At 33.5% G+C, this 16,009-nt stretch overlaps 3 protein-coding genes across 3 annotated transcripts; all 3 read right to left on the reverse strand.

Moving 5' to 3' along the window:
- Positions 1–1,287: 1,287 nt before the first annotated feature.
- Positions 1,288–5,049, reverse strand: LOC108811455 (E3 ubiquitin-protein ligase ORTHRUS 2). Its single transcript, XM_018583502.2, has 9 exons — positions 4,572–5,049; positions 3,514–4,055; positions 3,275–3,400; positions 2,935–3,034; positions 2,776–2,840; positions 2,600–2,702; positions 2,355–2,499; positions 1,962–2,176; positions 1,288–1,679 (listed from the first exon to the last, which is right to left on the reverse strand). The coding sequence occupies exons 1-9, from the start codon at positions 5,016–5,018 to the stop codon at positions 1,485–1,487; spliced, it is 1,938 nt and encodes a 645-aa protein (XP_018439004.1). The 5' UTR covers positions 5,019–5,049; the 3' UTR covers positions 1,288–1,484.
- Positions 5,050–10,872: 5,823 nt separating this feature from the next.
- LOC108811048 (uncharacterized) lies at positions 10,873–11,288 on the reverse strand. Its single transcript, XM_018583111.2, has one exon. It carries the CDS (start codon positions 11,218–11,220, stop codon positions 10,996–10,998), a length of 225 nt encoding a protein of 74 aa, XP_018438613.1. The 5' UTR covers positions 11,221–11,288; the 3' UTR covers positions 10,873–10,995.
- Positions 11,289–13,787: 2,499 nt separating this feature from the next.
- Positions 13,788–14,326, reverse strand: LOC108809605 (60S ribosomal protein L39-1). The gene is made up of 3 exons (XM_018581748.2): positions 14,241–14,326; positions 14,020–14,123; positions 13,788–13,945 (listed from the first exon to the last, which is right to left on the reverse strand). The coding sequence occupies exons 1-3, from the start codon at positions 14,241–14,243 to the stop codon at positions 13,897–13,899; spliced, it is 156 nt and encodes a 51-aa protein (XP_018437250.1). The 5' UTR covers positions 14,244–14,326; the 3' UTR covers positions 13,788–13,896.
- Positions 14,327–16,009: the final 1,683 nt, after the last annotated feature.

Raw genomic sequence — 16,009 nt, forward strand, 5'->3', positions numbered from 1 at the left:
CTAAATGCTATTTTTGAAAATTTATCATTTTTATTGGGGAAATTGTGGATTCGGGATTGTGATTTAGAAATTAGAATAATAAGAATGTTTGTTGATAGATGATTATTCTTATAGAATTTTTGATCGATAGGTTGTATGTTTAAAATAATTTATTTTAAATACTATCTTTGGAAAGTTATCAATTTATAGAGAACTAAATATATTTGAGATTTTGATTAAGAAATTAGGAAAACAATACTTTTTGTTGATATATGAGTTTTCTTTTGGAATTTTTTATCAATTAGTTGTATTTTTGAAATGAACTTTTCAAAATGGTATTTTCAGGAAGTTATCATTTTTATTGGAAACTATTGTAGATTTTAGATTTTGATTTAGCAATTATGATAACAATAATTTTTATTGAAAGAAGATTATTATCTCAGAATTTTAATCAATAAATTGTAATTTTAAAATATTTTTTTAAAATGCAATTTTGGGAAAGTTACCATTCTGTTGGAACTATTGTAGATTTGAGATTGTGATATAGAAAATATGATAAAATAATTTTTGTTGATAGATAAGAGTTCTTATAAATTTTTTGATTAATAGATTATATTTTTTAATAAACTTTTAAAAATGCTTTTTGGAAAATTATCATTTTTATTGGGAATTATTGTAGATTTTAGATTGTGATTCAGTTCTTGTCAAACCGACAATGAAAACCAAAAGAGAAACAAACATAGAAAAAACCAACTCCACTAAGGGTGTTGGAATTCTCACTTTTATCGTAACTAAAAGAACTAGTGAACTGGACACCTACTTTTTACTTGTCCCTATACTTTCACTGTCTGGATGAGTGTTGAAGAAAGTTTCCTAGGTGCAGCAATAACTCCGGACTAGGCATATACTGTCACCTCTCTTTTATGTGCGAGTAGAAACAGACTCGACACAGTGCTACTGCGACTGGTGTTTTAGACCTCCAGTTATGTGACGTGGAAGGAGAGGAACTCTCGAAGGCATGGAGGTGCATGTGCACCAGTGGAGAAGACTACTATGATCATAGGAAAGCTTGTTACAAATCGAATTTCTTCTCTGAAATACAAGGGTAATCACAAGCTGCAGGCTCTACTTCAACGATTGTTTGCGGTCTACTCCAACTAGGAAAACCCATTCTTTTATTTTTTACACTTTACATTAGCATACCATCATAATGTAAATCTAACTCTTTAGTTTTTGATCAATAAATCTTGATATTCCATAAAAAAAAGGGTTTACTAGGAAACAGCTTTCTAAAAACGCCTCCAAAAGTAGTAATGAATTTTAGAAACACAGTCGAAATATACTTAAAACAAACAAAAGTTTAATGAACTGAGTTCATTTACCGATCACGGTAAGTTATACAACTGTAACAGCCAATTAGATAATAGAGTTTTCTATGGCTTTTAAAACTTGTATAATAGAAACAAACAAAAATAAATAAAGATAAGAGTTTTCCTCGATGTCGTTTAAGTCGCAGAAACAACTGCTTCAGTATCCAGTTTAGCCCTTTTCCTCGGTTGTTCAACATCTTCAGCGTCGGTAATCTCAGAGTTTTCTTCAGACTCTGTCTCAGCTTTTTCTTCCTTCTCATTTTCACTTGAGGCTTCACCTTGTTCCTTGTTCTTCAGCTTCTCTATCACATCCATAACTTCTCTGTTGACCTGTTTACAAACAGTAAAACATGCACATAATGAATGGTAAATATAGTGTATTGCTATTTTTTTTGGCAACAATATCACTTTTCAAATGGAAGCATCAAGTTTATTAGACTTCTGGCTTTTGTATAAAGCAATTCCTACTTCACCAACTTAATCCAGTTCTAGTAGAGCCTACAAAATCAAAACTAATGGAAGACGTAGTTGTATTCTAAGAGGTCTGATATGGGAGACATTTTATCAACTGCAATAAGACCAAATGCAAGAAGAAAGGATGATGATGTTCACCTGAACGTTCTGAAGAAAGTCAGAAATGTCAGTGGGGCAACAAGGGCATTTCATTATGTTTTTCTTTGCACGAAGTGTGCGCCCTCCTCTGCTTCTTTCTTTCACCTGGGTCATCCCAACAAATTTACCTTCTAGACATCCCTTGCAGAAGTTATGTGCACAAGGCGTTGTCACAGGAAGGTTCATCACTTCCCGACATATTTCGCAATTAAATCCTGTAGCAAAAGACAGCAAACAACGTTTTAGTTGCCAATAATCATTTTCTATCCAGAGACCATCAAAGAAAGCATTGGTTTTGTAACAATCATTAATGTATTGCATTGCATGGAACGGAGAACAGAAATTGATAATTGGTTAAAAAAGCAGAAGAAGCGGAGAGTAGGACAGGTGAACCTTTCAGAATTTTTTCTCTCAGGGTATTTGAGTGTGCCGCCTTCATGGCTTTCTTCATCATCTTTCTTTCCTCAGGATCCAAAACACTAACAGGCTTTTTGCTAGCAGGTGGAGGCTTCATCCATTTCCAACGACCCTCAGCTTCCTGATCAAGTAAGCGTATCCACAGGTACATGGAAGAGGTTACAGATAAGGTAAAAAAAGATGATATCTGATCACACTCCAAATTCTAAAAATGAACTTACATCAAAATCCCATGAAGGAGTTTCGGTTCTCTCAAACAGGTCTATTGCTTTCTTAAGCTCTGGAATGTCGGGCAAAGGTCTCGGACGATCTCCAAGTTCGTCACTGCAGTATATCACAATGCGTTAGACCCAAACAGAAAACATCAAAGAAGGCGCTTCCAAGAAGTATATCAAACCTGGTCCATGGAGCTGGCTCGTTATCACATCTAATAAAAAGGTAACGACAGACCTTAAATTTTCCCTATGGGAAACAGAAGAATATGTCAGGAAAATAATCAACCTCTGCACAGACAGAACAGGTGAAATTTTATGGTTGTTAAGCTGTATTGCATTACCTGCACTCCAACTTTTAGCCAGCACTTCTCAATCCTGTAACAACCATCATATCTCACTCCTTCCTCGGGGGCATATGAAGAACTTTCTTCTTTGTAAGTCCTGGTTATGAAAATTAAAAAGGTAGGATCACTTCTGGTCAGAGTTTGTCAAGTGAACAGCCAGAGATAACTGCACAAGGTTTAACTCAACTCTTGGACAAACATTTTGTTTTTATTCAAATCATATTAACAATTTTGACGCAAAGAAAATCATTCCATAATTTTAGCATATGAAAGCTAAATAACTGAGAATGTAAGGAAAGAGTTGAGGTATTGGAATAATCCTCTAATAACAGCTAACCTGAGAACGCGAACAGGATAACCCATTTTGCAACTGACTCTTAAAGCTTCATTTGTGTATGTAAATTTCTGATCAAACGACTGCTTTTTGTTAGTCCTTTTGTTGCCGCTGAGGTCTCTTCCTCCACTGTAACACATCCCGCAAAATATTCAAGACAAAACCGAGACAATGAAGCAAGTCAGCTACCAATAAACCAGGACAAATCAAATGTACCAAAAGCAAAGAGAAAAGAAATAAACCTTCCAGTGTAGAGAAACCATTCTCCATGATCCTCATCATCATCATAACCACCAGCGAGTGCAACGGACTGAGCTCCGTATTTGGATTGTCCAGCAATCCCAGCAACAGTGGGGTAGTGAGCACCCCACTGCCTACAATCTATCCTATACTTCCAGGATTCACCAACTAAGAGACCTTGGTTCCTGACAGGGTCATTTTCCGCCGGGATAGGACCGAAATGATCACTTGGTGTTGTAACATATATCTTGCCACTTGCAACATTTGCATGGCCGGGTAACTTGGCGCGCTCAGTTGTAAATGCTTTATCTGGTCGGTTTTCATTGCGGACAAAATGGTAGACGTTTGAAGAACTCCCGGCGGCGGCGGCAGCAGCAGTTCTCGAAACTTTGGCCAGACGGATAGTAGAAACAAGGGTTAAGTTGATACGAGGGTTCTTCGCCATTTCGTCAGGAAACGTAGCGCGGCATTTTATGCAATTTCGCTTCCTTTGACCAATCCACTTCATGAAGCATTTCAAGCAGAAACTGTGCCCGCACGGCGCCTGAAACAAAATTACACATACACGAGCAATTACTTTAAAAGCCAAACTTGATGGTTTTTATCCATGAAGAGAAAACTTTATAGTGATCATCGACGAACAAATGGTAACCACAAGTAAGCACAAATGGTAAGCACAAGTAAGTCCATGCAAACTATTATTATCCAATAAGTTTCAAATACTACAATAGATCAAGCACCAGAAGCAGATCAATGAACCAATAAAACAATTATTAACAAGAAGAGGCAAAGCATTAATCCTACTAATAAACACAGAATCCATGAGGTAATCAAGTGACAACAATCATCATATTAAATAAAGCTAATTCAGCATTTAAGGAGAAACCCTAAAATTAGATTCTAAGAGTACTCCAAAAATACAACAAGCATAAGATAAGAGCTAGGGTTATCAACCTTCTAATAGCAGAAGCATCTACATCATTCACCAGACTAACACTATATTAACATATGCATAAGATACAAACCAATCTTCTTAATCTCAGAAGCATATGATCATTACCGTGACGGGCCTTTCAAGTAACTGAATACAGAAGGAGCATTTCAAGTTTTCACCAAGAGCGGCCAAGATATCAGCATCAAGACCACAAAAGGAGCTCTTCTTCTTCTTCTCATCATCATCTTCATCATCATCATCCTCCACGACGGCTTTACCGCTCACGAGCCGCTGCCTCTTCCTAGCCTTCTCCTCGTCCGTCAAAGACACGTCGGACTCGATCGCGCGAACGGCCGCCACGAGATCCGATCGTTCCCCGGCGGGTTGGGGGATAGGATCGAATTCTCCGGAGCAATCGGGGCACTCCCACTGTAGGGTGGAAGCGAGGGACTCGGGAGGGGATGAGAGGCAGGGCACGTGCCATGGAGTGCCGCACGTGCGGCACACGAGGGATTCCTCGGTCGGAGGTAGAGTCTTGCATCGCATGCATAGTCCTTCGCCGTTGGATGCCATCTCGAGGATTAGAGAGATGAGATAAGAAGTGTGTGTGTGTGGGGCGAGAATCTAGGTTTCGACGAAGAGGGATATTTATACACATGTGGAGAGTATATTGGGGGGGGGGAATTTCGAGGGACGCGAAAAGTGTAGGCGCGGGTTTTTTAATTTATTTGAATACGTTGCCAGATATTAAAATCTTTTTACAAAAGAAATAATCTACAAAAATGGCACTAAATCGAAAATTAGTCACAACAAATCTTTTTTTTTGACCAAAGAAAAGTCACACCAAATCTATTCCAATATAATTTTCGGATTTTTTTTTCAAATCTTTCTTTTTTTTTCAAATCTCTCTAAATTATGTTTTTATAATGGTATTTAACCAAATTAGGGTATAATCTTCTTGTGTGTATTTTTTATTTTCTTTTTATTATTAAAAATTTGATTTTTTGTAGATTTTAGAGTATTTTTGGTTTTTGTTTCTACTTTCTAGGATAAATATTCTTTTTAACTAATCATGATTTAGTTAAAGTTTATTGCGAAGATTGAAAAGTTTGTTGGACCGTGAAAGTCCATGTCTAACTTTATATTGTCTGATTAGTGTGATATTGTCCACTTTGAACTTAACAGGCAAGTCCGCATTGATTTACTTTTGGATTTTTTTTAAAAAAGACGCGTTACTAATTAGAGTTAAGCTTCTCTTTATATATTCCACGAGATTTGATCACATAATTAGCCCAAATTGTAGTACATAATTTATAACTATCAAAACAGACATGAGAAAAGCCTACGATATATTGGAATGAAATTTAATCGAAGCACTAATGTTAAAGATGGGTTTCACAAAGAAATGAGTTAATCTTTTTATGTGATGTGTCACATCAGTTTCTTACCAAGTTATTGTAAATAGAGAACCAAGAGGGCGTATATTACCGAGGAGGGGCCTAAGGCAAGGAAATCCCTTACCTCCCCTTCTTGTTTATATATCTCTGTGTAATGGGGCACTAATCTCCCTACTAAATGGAGTGGAAGTAGAGAAGCAGATTTTGGGACATCACATTGCTAAGGCGAGTCCCAGAATTTCACATTCCTTATTCGCATATGATAATCTTTTTATGCAAGCCAAAAATGAGTCAGTGCACATAGATTATATATATATTGTTGACACCTACTAAAAACATAGGGGAAAAGACTGAATGCAGAAAAATTCTTCATTGTTTAACCGACTTGATCATTCTTTAAATCGAGATACAAAACTAGTCCTTAACAATTTTAAACAGAAGGAGGTATGAGTATGTACCTAAGATTGCATGAGCAAATTTGTGGTTCAAAGTTGAAGATTTTGTCCTTTGTACATGATCAACTTAATGGGCGCGCTAGTCATCAAGGCTTCTATCGAAAGGGAAAAAAAGTCAAAATAAAATTTGTGACTCAAGCAATACCGATATATATGATATCGTGTTTCCTGATCCCACAAGGCATTATTGAGAAACTTAAAAGTACTATTTCAAACTTCTGGTTGAGTTTAAAACATAACAACAGAGGTACACTAGATTGCATGTAATAAGATTTGCATCTCCAACAAAGTACTATTTCATTTTTTTTTCTGTGTTTTAAAATTGCATATTTTTTCCAGTTATGTTTGTTGTTCAAAATTCTACTCATTTTCGATTCATCTTCAATTACCATATAAACATTAATTTTTTGTAATTATGCTAATATTTAACCAAATCACAGTAAAATCTTCACCTTTCCAGCTATTGCTTGGCAAAACTCTTCTCACGGAATATCAAATTTTAACCTCACCTCAATATCCAGATCTTCATTCCGGAAGTTTAGATATAATACAATCAAAGATAATGGTACCAGAGGGGAAAACGAAAATTCCAGATCTAATTATTAATCTTATCATCGTAACTACCGACTCCGCGTCGAGGTATTCATTTGAAATAATTTTCGTGATGTGTCATCTCATATGAGTTTGTGATTCATGACCAAGACAATTCAAATATGGAATTGTGATGTTTATGATCAGAAATTTCTGCTTTAGATACATTTTTGGTTAGTTGTTACAAAATTGGCTATCACAAGTGAATGTTGGTTAGATCGTACGATTTATTTGTCGTTTATGATGCAAGTTTTGTTAACCACTACGAATATGTGACAAGTAGTTGTTTCCAGTTGATACATGCTTTGATTACTTCTATACATGCGGTTACAAAATACTGGTTGTTACATGCTACATTGATTGTTAGTCACTACATAGTTTGTTAGTGGTTACATGGTTTGTTAATGACCTCTCTGATGTTACGAAACAGTTATCTCGAGATGCTACATGGACTGTTAGTCGCTACATAGTTTGTTAGTGGTTACATGATTTGTTAATGACCACTCTGATGTTACGAAACAGTTATCTCGAGATGCTACATGGATTGTTAGTCGCTACATAGTTTGTTAGTGGTTACATGGTTTGTTAATGGATGTCCTGATGTTACGAAAGAGTATCCCTAGATATGACATGGATTGTTAGTCGCTATATAGTTTGTTAGTGGTTACATAGTTTGTTAATGTATTTTGATTTGTTTCTTTAGAAATATGATTTATTTAGACTTGAGTATATATTTTGTTGACTGTACCAAAGATAGAGAAATTTGATAGTACTATTTTAATTTTATGGATTATATTGATTTCATATGATATGATAATTAACAGATTACAATTAACTTATCTTCTTAGTATGTTAATAAACCTTGATTTCCTGTAGTGATAGCGGCAAGGTTGAGATCAGAAAAAATTGACAAAAGTTTGATGTTAATTTTTAGTTGAAAAAATAATAATTTAAAATTGTTTTATATAGTGTTTGAATTTAAAGTAGTGTTTTTATATTCGACTCAAACCCGTAGTCGAACTGGTAGATATGGACGATTCAATTTGTATTTTATGAAAAAATCGTTAACTAAAAAACCGAAAAACTTTGCACAAACCCGTGATCTGATACCAATTTATCCGATAAAAACTCGAACAAATCTGATAATATTTTTTAAATTGATTAAATTATTCATATGCTTAATTTGGTATTAATATTATATAAAATTGAATAAATGTGTGATTCCTAAAACTTTGTGAATTTTTTTATTGTTTGAAGAAAATAATAAATGGTTATTAAAAACATAATCTCTTTTTAATTTCATATATATATTCATATTTGATGCAAGATTGCTAAATAATGCTACGCACAAAAATCATATTTAATATATATATATATATATATTATATATATATATATGACATAATGATTTAAGATATATAGTTTTAGTTTGTATTGGACTATGAGTTGTAATAGCTCTTTTTTATTAAAATCAAAAATTAAATTTAGTGGGATTGGAGATGTCTTAAATCTTAAACTCGAGTTTTAAGATTTTAGTTTACGCATTGACGCTTACTGTAACCAATGAAAAATGCTTCCAAGAAAATCAAAATTTCTAATCTTTTTAGGACATCTCCAAAACTTGATTTGGTTGATTTTAAAAGTATAAGTATAATATAAAAATTATCTAATTAGTCCATTTTGCATTCATTTAAATTATAGTTTTATTGATTTAAAACAAAAATGAAACAATTCATTTTCTTAACCCGTCTCATTTAAATAAAAATATGTTTTCATATTTTTGTAATAGAGTGGGAGTAATATGTTTCTTTTGTATTGTCTTATAAATATTTTTTTCTTATTTATCTTATACGTAGATTTGAATGCAGAAAATTATGGTTTTCATTTGCTTTTTTTACATATTTTTAATCAAAAAATACATAAATACAATTTATACACTCGAAAATAACAACCATCAATACAGTTGTTTATTTTTAATGTTGGGTTGGTAGTGTAAGTTAACGGTTTGGTAGAGATGTATTATATCTGAATAATATTTGTATAGTTAATGTATTCATTAAACATTTATTGATGGAGTTTAAATCTTCCTTTTTTAAAATTTTAGAATATTCTCTATTGTCATAAACCGTAATATTAGAATGTTTTATGTAATATTAATTATTTATATTAAACTATAATTAAGGAGTGCATAGCTTTGTAATTAACTTGAAAAATCAAGGGTAAATACCTATTAGGTATTTTACTTTAATAGTATAGATTATTACCATATTAAAAAAACACAAAAAATGATAAAGTTTTGTGGTCATGAAAAGTGATATAATTTTCTGGAAATTTTCAAAGAGAAAAAGAAGAAACAGAAACGAGGGAGAAGAAGAAAGAAAATGAAGATGATAGTAGGGGTATTTTTGGAAATTTGGGGAGAAAAAACAACAGTGTTCTATCTTTATGTCATGTCATGGACAAACTCCTAATATACACGTTCTATATGGATATTTAGGCAATTGTCCCATTAATATACACATAGGTACCAATAAAAGCTGTCCTATAAGAAATAGTCCAATGGAGCCGATTTTTTTTTTAATGTATCCCATTCTCGCAGGTTTGAGCTTATCTGATTATTCGTCCCCATTCTTAAAAGGTTGTTTGTTTGCAGATTTTAGTGTGTATTTTGGTTTTTGTTTCTCGAAGAAATAGTTGTATGTAATTATGACTTAGTTTGTCTAAATGATATCTTAGTAAATGCTTCCATATGAAAGGTTTGGATATGTTCAAATATTCTCTTGACATTGTTGTGGGTGTTGTTGCAGGGAACTAAGCGAGTAGCTACACACACCAATGAAAAAAAAAAAGTTGGCTATAGTGAGGGAGATTTTGTTAATGATATAGAAGGTTATCGGATACTTTTTGAAAGATCAGTTTACCTTATATATGCATGATCATAGTTTTCCTAAGATGTGCATATCCTGGCTCAAATTGTGCAACATTCACGTAAAAGCATTGAAATGCAGCTAGACTCGAATGGTTTGGTATCTTGAATAATAACTCATCGATTATTTTGCTCTTTGGGATCGAAAAAACCTATTAAACAGCGATCCCTTACCATACATCTCTTCCCGCTACGCGCCTCACAGCCGGTATTGGCCCTTGCTGTGCCTCCGGAGTTATGTTAAATGCAATGTTAAATGCAGATTCCGACTTATAACTCACGACTTTTTGTGATTTGGATTTTGACATTGTGGCCTAGATCTCTCAAACCCTCATGTTAGGTTATTCTCCTACTGCATGAAGCCTAAGATGGATCGGAACTGGATCAGCATCTACTTGTTGGCTTTTGGTGTATCTGAAAAATCCTACATTATTACATTGTGAATATAAAGTTGCTTTACATATTGAAGTTGATCACATATTCCATGAATGGACAAAGTATACAAAAGTGAATTCTCACTATGTTTGGGATGAAATCCAAGATAATACACTAATTGCGACTTATATATATACAAACAAAGAAACTAGCATTTATTTCACTAAATGTATTATACAAGGGAGATTTTTTGTATCTACATCACAAGTTGAACGTTCAGAAAAATTGCATACTTCAACTTAAGGGAAAATATGGAACTTTATTTTTATCAAGGGAAAATGAGGACATTTTCTTCTTCTTTGACAACACACCTACTTTTAAATGCATACGCCGTTTCTTGTATGATTTGGTATTGCAGTCATAATAAAAATTTAAATTAAGATCATGCTTTACTTTGACTAGTGTTATCTATGTCATCCACTGTCTTGTTGAATTAGTGTTTTCCGCATCTGCTACTCTGCCAGACTATTTTCTGCTTCTTTTTTAGTCGGCAACAAGTATCATTGTTAAGTAGAGAAATACAAACACATAAATAGCTGCCGCAAATGATGAAAAAGATATCATCCTTTCAATGAATCATAATCTCTTAGAGAATGATATATGAGTGGCCAACCAACAAACAAACAAAAAGTTCTCTCTATATATAGTTATATATATCAATATGCCAACGGATACAACTATGATTTATGTTTGGCACAGAGAACGAAAACAAAAAAAAGGGGTTATCATTGTTGAAATAAGCATGATCAGGGACAAAGAACATAAGATTTGGAGGAGTAATCATCTTGATGGGAAAGAGGGTTTACTCTGTTATGGCATAGAGAGGGTTGTGAGGGAGGAACCAGACCTCGCTGAAGTTGGTTTTGCAAACTGTGTAGTCGTCCTAGATCCTTCCTCCATATCGGCGTTCTCCCAGAGTTTCCTCTTCCAACCAAAGCTATAAGATAAAAGATGATAATAAGTCTCCACATTTCTTAGCTGAATAAGAAAATAAGTTGCTAACTAGGGAACTATTGAACTATTATCACAGTAAGAAGGGAGAGTATACGTAAATGAAAGAAGAAAGCGTTTATGGAACTCCAACAACGAAAGGGTCGTATCTATATATACATGTATTAGTGGTTTGATTTTAAATGATTTGAAATTTTGTATCTTTGTTAACGTCAAACCAAATGAATTTGAAGGCTGCTAAATTGGTATTTATGTCAAACTTTTAATGATGCTTTTGTGATATTGACTCGTTCTTTGTTATACGTCCTCAGTGTAATGTCTTGTGTTCAACTTTTGTATACAATTATAAGAAGCGTTTAGTCGCCGTTGTTATATCATTTGGGTGGGTTGGTTGATCTTTTTACTTATTTTCACATATTATGTAAGCAACCCAAAACATGAAGAAAAGAAAGAACGTCATCCTTTTATTAACCTCTTTATGAAGAATGTTTTAAGCATTAGAATCATAATACAAGAGAAATAAGCAACAAACACACACTTAGCCGACAAAATATAAGAAAGCGTCAACATTTCGATTGATATATAGGTCAAATCAAACCAAAGATAATAATCGACCTTCTTTTTTACCGGCCAAGTTAGCAGTATTGATAAAAGGTTAACCTAACAACGAGTTCACCAGGAAGAGAAATTTCAAACCGATTAAAAGGTACTTTTAGGGGGATTCCAACTTCAGAAAATATATACAGTATTGTATTTTGTAATTGTCAGGAGAAAATTATTGGAGACAAAAAATGATAAAACCATAAAAAGTGGTGCAAAGTAAACTTAAACCGTATAATCTAGAATTATAAAAAGAAATTTCTTCAGGCTGCTCGAATAAAATAGTAGAAATTATGGAAACTTGATATAAATCAAGCCATGAGCATCTCTATTGATTTTAAACTCAAAATGAGTTTAATTTCAACAAACTGGCCAATGAGCCATATTGAAAAGAGATATGTACTCTTATACTTTTGAATCCATTGTTTTATTAATATACTTTTGTTTTTATAAATACAAAACTAACCTTGTAATATAATTCTATTAATTTCTAATATTAATAATATTTCCGTTTCATTTAAAACTTAAAAAAAATATTTCTCTTCACGATTTGTCTCCTCACAAATAAAGTAGACCATGGCGATTCTCCGATGATGGGTGTGATTGGTTGGATTGTTAGAGATAACTTTAACTTTAATTTTTACCAACAACCTTTAAATTCAACAATCATACTTTATATTAGTTTTTAAAACTACCGCAAAAAAAAATAGAAAAAAATAGATGCAACGACTTTATTTTCTAAAACTCCATTTTGTATGCCATAGGAAATATATTGTTGTAACAAACTAACAATAAATATTAAAACTACTCACCTAAATCTAAATAAAAAAATTATACCGCCTAAATCCTAAGGAAAATTTTCTACGGTTACAGCTAAATCAAATCACCCATGATATCTTCAATGCTCCACTGACATTCTCTCCAGCGTTTTCACTGACGCTCTCATTTTCTCTGATGCATCAGAGATCCTTCTTCTTCGTCTTCATCCGGATTTTATCTTTCAGAAAATTAGATAAGTTTTTTTTTCAAATCATTTGATTCCTCATTAGTTCTTCTTCCACTAAGCTCCATGAGTGGAACTTTTCAGACGGCTTTTTAGTTTTTATACAGTCGAAGTCTTTGACCAAAAACCTACAAAGTCTAAGTCCATTTCCAAATTGTTTCGCTGATAGACTGAAAGGAGAATAACTGAATCTAGTGTAAACCGATAAAACGGTTAAAATATTCGTATGTGACCGATTCTGCATTATAGATTTATAGAGGCCATATTTGATCATGTTATGCTTACTGATATTTGATCATGTTATGCTTACTGATATTTGATCATGTTATGCTTACTGATATTTGATCATATGTGATCATGATACATCTGCTTTACTATCATTGAAACTAAGGTAACATGATACTTAAAAGTTAAAATATCCTTATAAATTTTCAATGAAACTAACCCATTACGTAATTCCCAAAAAGGAAGAAAAGATGCATACACACTACCTTCATTTGTATCAACTATCAAGTAATCAACCACAACTCAAAACAAAGAAAATGGGAAGCTAATCCAAGAACAATCAAAAAACCAAAAATGGGAAGCTAATCCAAGAACAATAAAAAAAACAAATACGTCTATGCTTGGTTCTAAGCCTTGGAAACAAACAACAAAATGTATAACCAAATTGTTAATTAAACCTATTTATTTGTGAAGAAGCTTATATGATTATGTGTAGGTAGGTAGGTAGAAGAATCATATAAGTATCTTCTCAAGCCTAACTTACACATTACCTGATTAGCAAGTTTAGAAGAGTGCATACACCTAGCTAGCATAAAACCACAAACTTGTATCAGGACAAACCTCAAATTAACTAAACTTAGTGCACGGTGGAGAAAAAAAATCTGGACACAATCCATGAGACAGGATAACCAATAGTCATTTCCACAATCTTTGAAATGGAGAAGATAAACTCAACCCGACAATAAGTACTCATGGAAGGACATTTCCAAAACATAACTAATTAAAAGATTTGTCTTACACAAACGTTAACAACGTAATAGTCACAATCAAAATTGGAACACAACACAAGTCTTAGAAAGAACAAAGCTTAGAATCCAAGTTTGGTTCTGCGCCAGTGCCTACGCTTTGCGTTGTACCTGAAATCAAAACACAAACCCAAATAAGATTCACTAAATCGACCAACCATAAAACCAAACAGAAAATGACGAACCTGATGGTATTGTCAGTGCGAAGACGAATCCAGTGTGGAATGGGCCTGTTCTGCCTCATCTTCTTTGCCAACTTTTTCTTTATCATGAATGACTTGTGCGACGGCTGTTTCATACAATAAATGGTCAAATATCACTAAATTCTTAACATTTTTAAACTAAACGTTATCCAGAGTACGTGAATATACAGTTCAAGATATAGAAGGGGGGATATAAGACGTACCATCTTGAAGCCCTGCGATCTTGTTTCTGGGACGGAGTCGTAAAGAAGCTAAAAATTGTTAAAAACCTTCTTTATAAAGGGTTACGGTTTTAGGGTTGTAGAGTTTTAAATTGGGCCTTTGCAGCCCATATGTTTCAGGCTTTAGGTTTGGAGATAAGATAACAGGTATTATACGTTAACCCAGTTCTTCAGGGGCCAAAATTTGCATATCACTCGTATCATTTAGACATGTTCAACTTGGGTAACCAAAACGAGTTGTTCTGTTCTGTTTCTGTTTCTGATCCCATCCTTCTCAAGAGACTCGGTTCTTTTTAGGTAACTAAAACGAGTTGTACTGTTTCTGATCTTTAAACCTATCATGGATATCTTGTTCTAATCAGGTTGAACGTGTGTTCAGATTGAAGCTTATAGCAACCGAGTTCATTTAAATCTCAAGAAAAACCTGTAGGCCTTAAACTTCTAGTTCAGAACAGTTTTGTTTGGAACCAGTGGACTGATTTGTTAAGCTTCCTGTCTGGATCAGTTGATCTATGATTTGTTAAGTTCAGTATAGGCTACAGCATGTGTTCTTATCCGTAGGAGTTCAGTTTGTGGTTGGATTAAATTTCTTAAAGCATTTCTGATCATAATCAGGTTATGTGTCTCTGTTTGGATGTTCAGATAAAGCCATGGTCAGTCTGATGGTCCATGTGAGACCTTGCCAATCCCTGGAGAGTATTAACACGTTCTGTTTTGGTTCAGTTGGTCGGAAGAAGTCTGAAGATCAGTCCAGGCAATCCAGTGCCGGTCCTGATATATTTCGGGTCCAATACAAAACTAAAAATATAGGTCTTAAATGATAATTAAAATTTTTAATTAACAAAAGAAAAACTGAAATTTACAATATTTTCAAGCTGACAAAATTTTATCAATCCTAAAAATTATCTTTTTACTTTTTTATATAGATAAAGAAAAAAATCAAAGTTTTATTCTGTTATAAATTTGATTAGAGTTCATTTTGACATCTGCTACAAAAAAAAACAGTATAAATTGCAAGCTTTCAAGTGATCAAAATTATTGGCCCCATACTAATGTATCTTGAGTATGTGCTCAAGACCGGGCCTGGGGCAACCTTATAAACGTTCTAAAGCATAAGTAAAATGGAATGCGATTAGTTTGAGCTCGAGTCTAGTCTTTCTTAGCCAATCTCATATATCAAAGGTGCGTCTAGATAGATGATTGATGAGTTTTAGGAATGGGTGTTGATTGATTAAAATTACTGATTATGATTTATTGTTAAGCAAGTATCTTCATCTATATTATGGTGATGTGTTTACTTGTGTATTATTTTCGAACCTTAGTACTTGTTCTCAAGTACTAATATATATGTATATTTATTAAATATTATGATAAATCATGTGAATTTTTATTGTATATTCACTCTCCCAAAAAATCCGGTATTAGCGTGAATTGATCATGCGATACGTGACAACGAAAACACGATGATGGGGTCGCACCCTGTAGACCGTGTAACTGCATGCAGCATTAGTTGTTCGATCTTGGAATATCTGATGGCAACGATATTTATATTTATTTTTCCGCTAGACTCGGTTAGCCTTGGTGGTTTTCTGGGTTTAACCTATCTTATTAAAACAGGAACATTACAACTTTTTCTACGTAGATTTTTAAAAGTGGACCTCATATATTTAAATTAAATATCTCATTCTTTATATATAATACATACCATAGTCTAACTTTGCATTGATGTATTTCCTTAAATACAGTTCTTC

This window comes from Raphanus sativus, chromosome 6 (genome assembly GCF_000801105.2).
Source record: "Raphanus sativus cultivar WK10039 chromosome 6, ASM80110v3, whole genome shotgun sequence".
Lineage (NCBI taxonomy): Eukaryota > Viridiplantae > Streptophyta > Magnoliopsida > Brassicales > Brassicaceae > Raphanus > Raphanus sativus.

Bases quoted from the DNA above. Each gene is read 5' to 3' on its own strand.
- LOC108811455 (XM_018583502.2), bottom strand. From the start codon at position 5,018: ATGGCATCCAACGGCGAAGGACTATGCATGCGATGCAAGACTCTACCT. The intron at 2,500-2,599 runs GTAAGTTCATTT...TTACTTGATCAG, and splicing joins CTCCTTCATGGGATTTTGAT to GAAGCTGAGGGTCGTTGGAA. The intron at 2,177-2,354 runs GTTCACCTGTCC...CTTTTGCTACAG, and splicing joins GAGAGAAAAAATTCTGAAAG to GATTTAATTGCGAAATATGT.
- LOC108811048 (XM_018583111.2), bottom strand. From the start codon at position 11,220: ATGTGGAGACTTATTATCATCTTTTATCTTATAGCTTTGGTTGGAAGA.
- LOC108809605 (XM_018581748.2), bottom strand. The intron at 13,946-14,019 runs GTTCGTCATTTT...TTTTGATTTCAG, and splicing joins CGCACTGACAATACCATCAG to GTACAACGCAAAGCGTAGGC.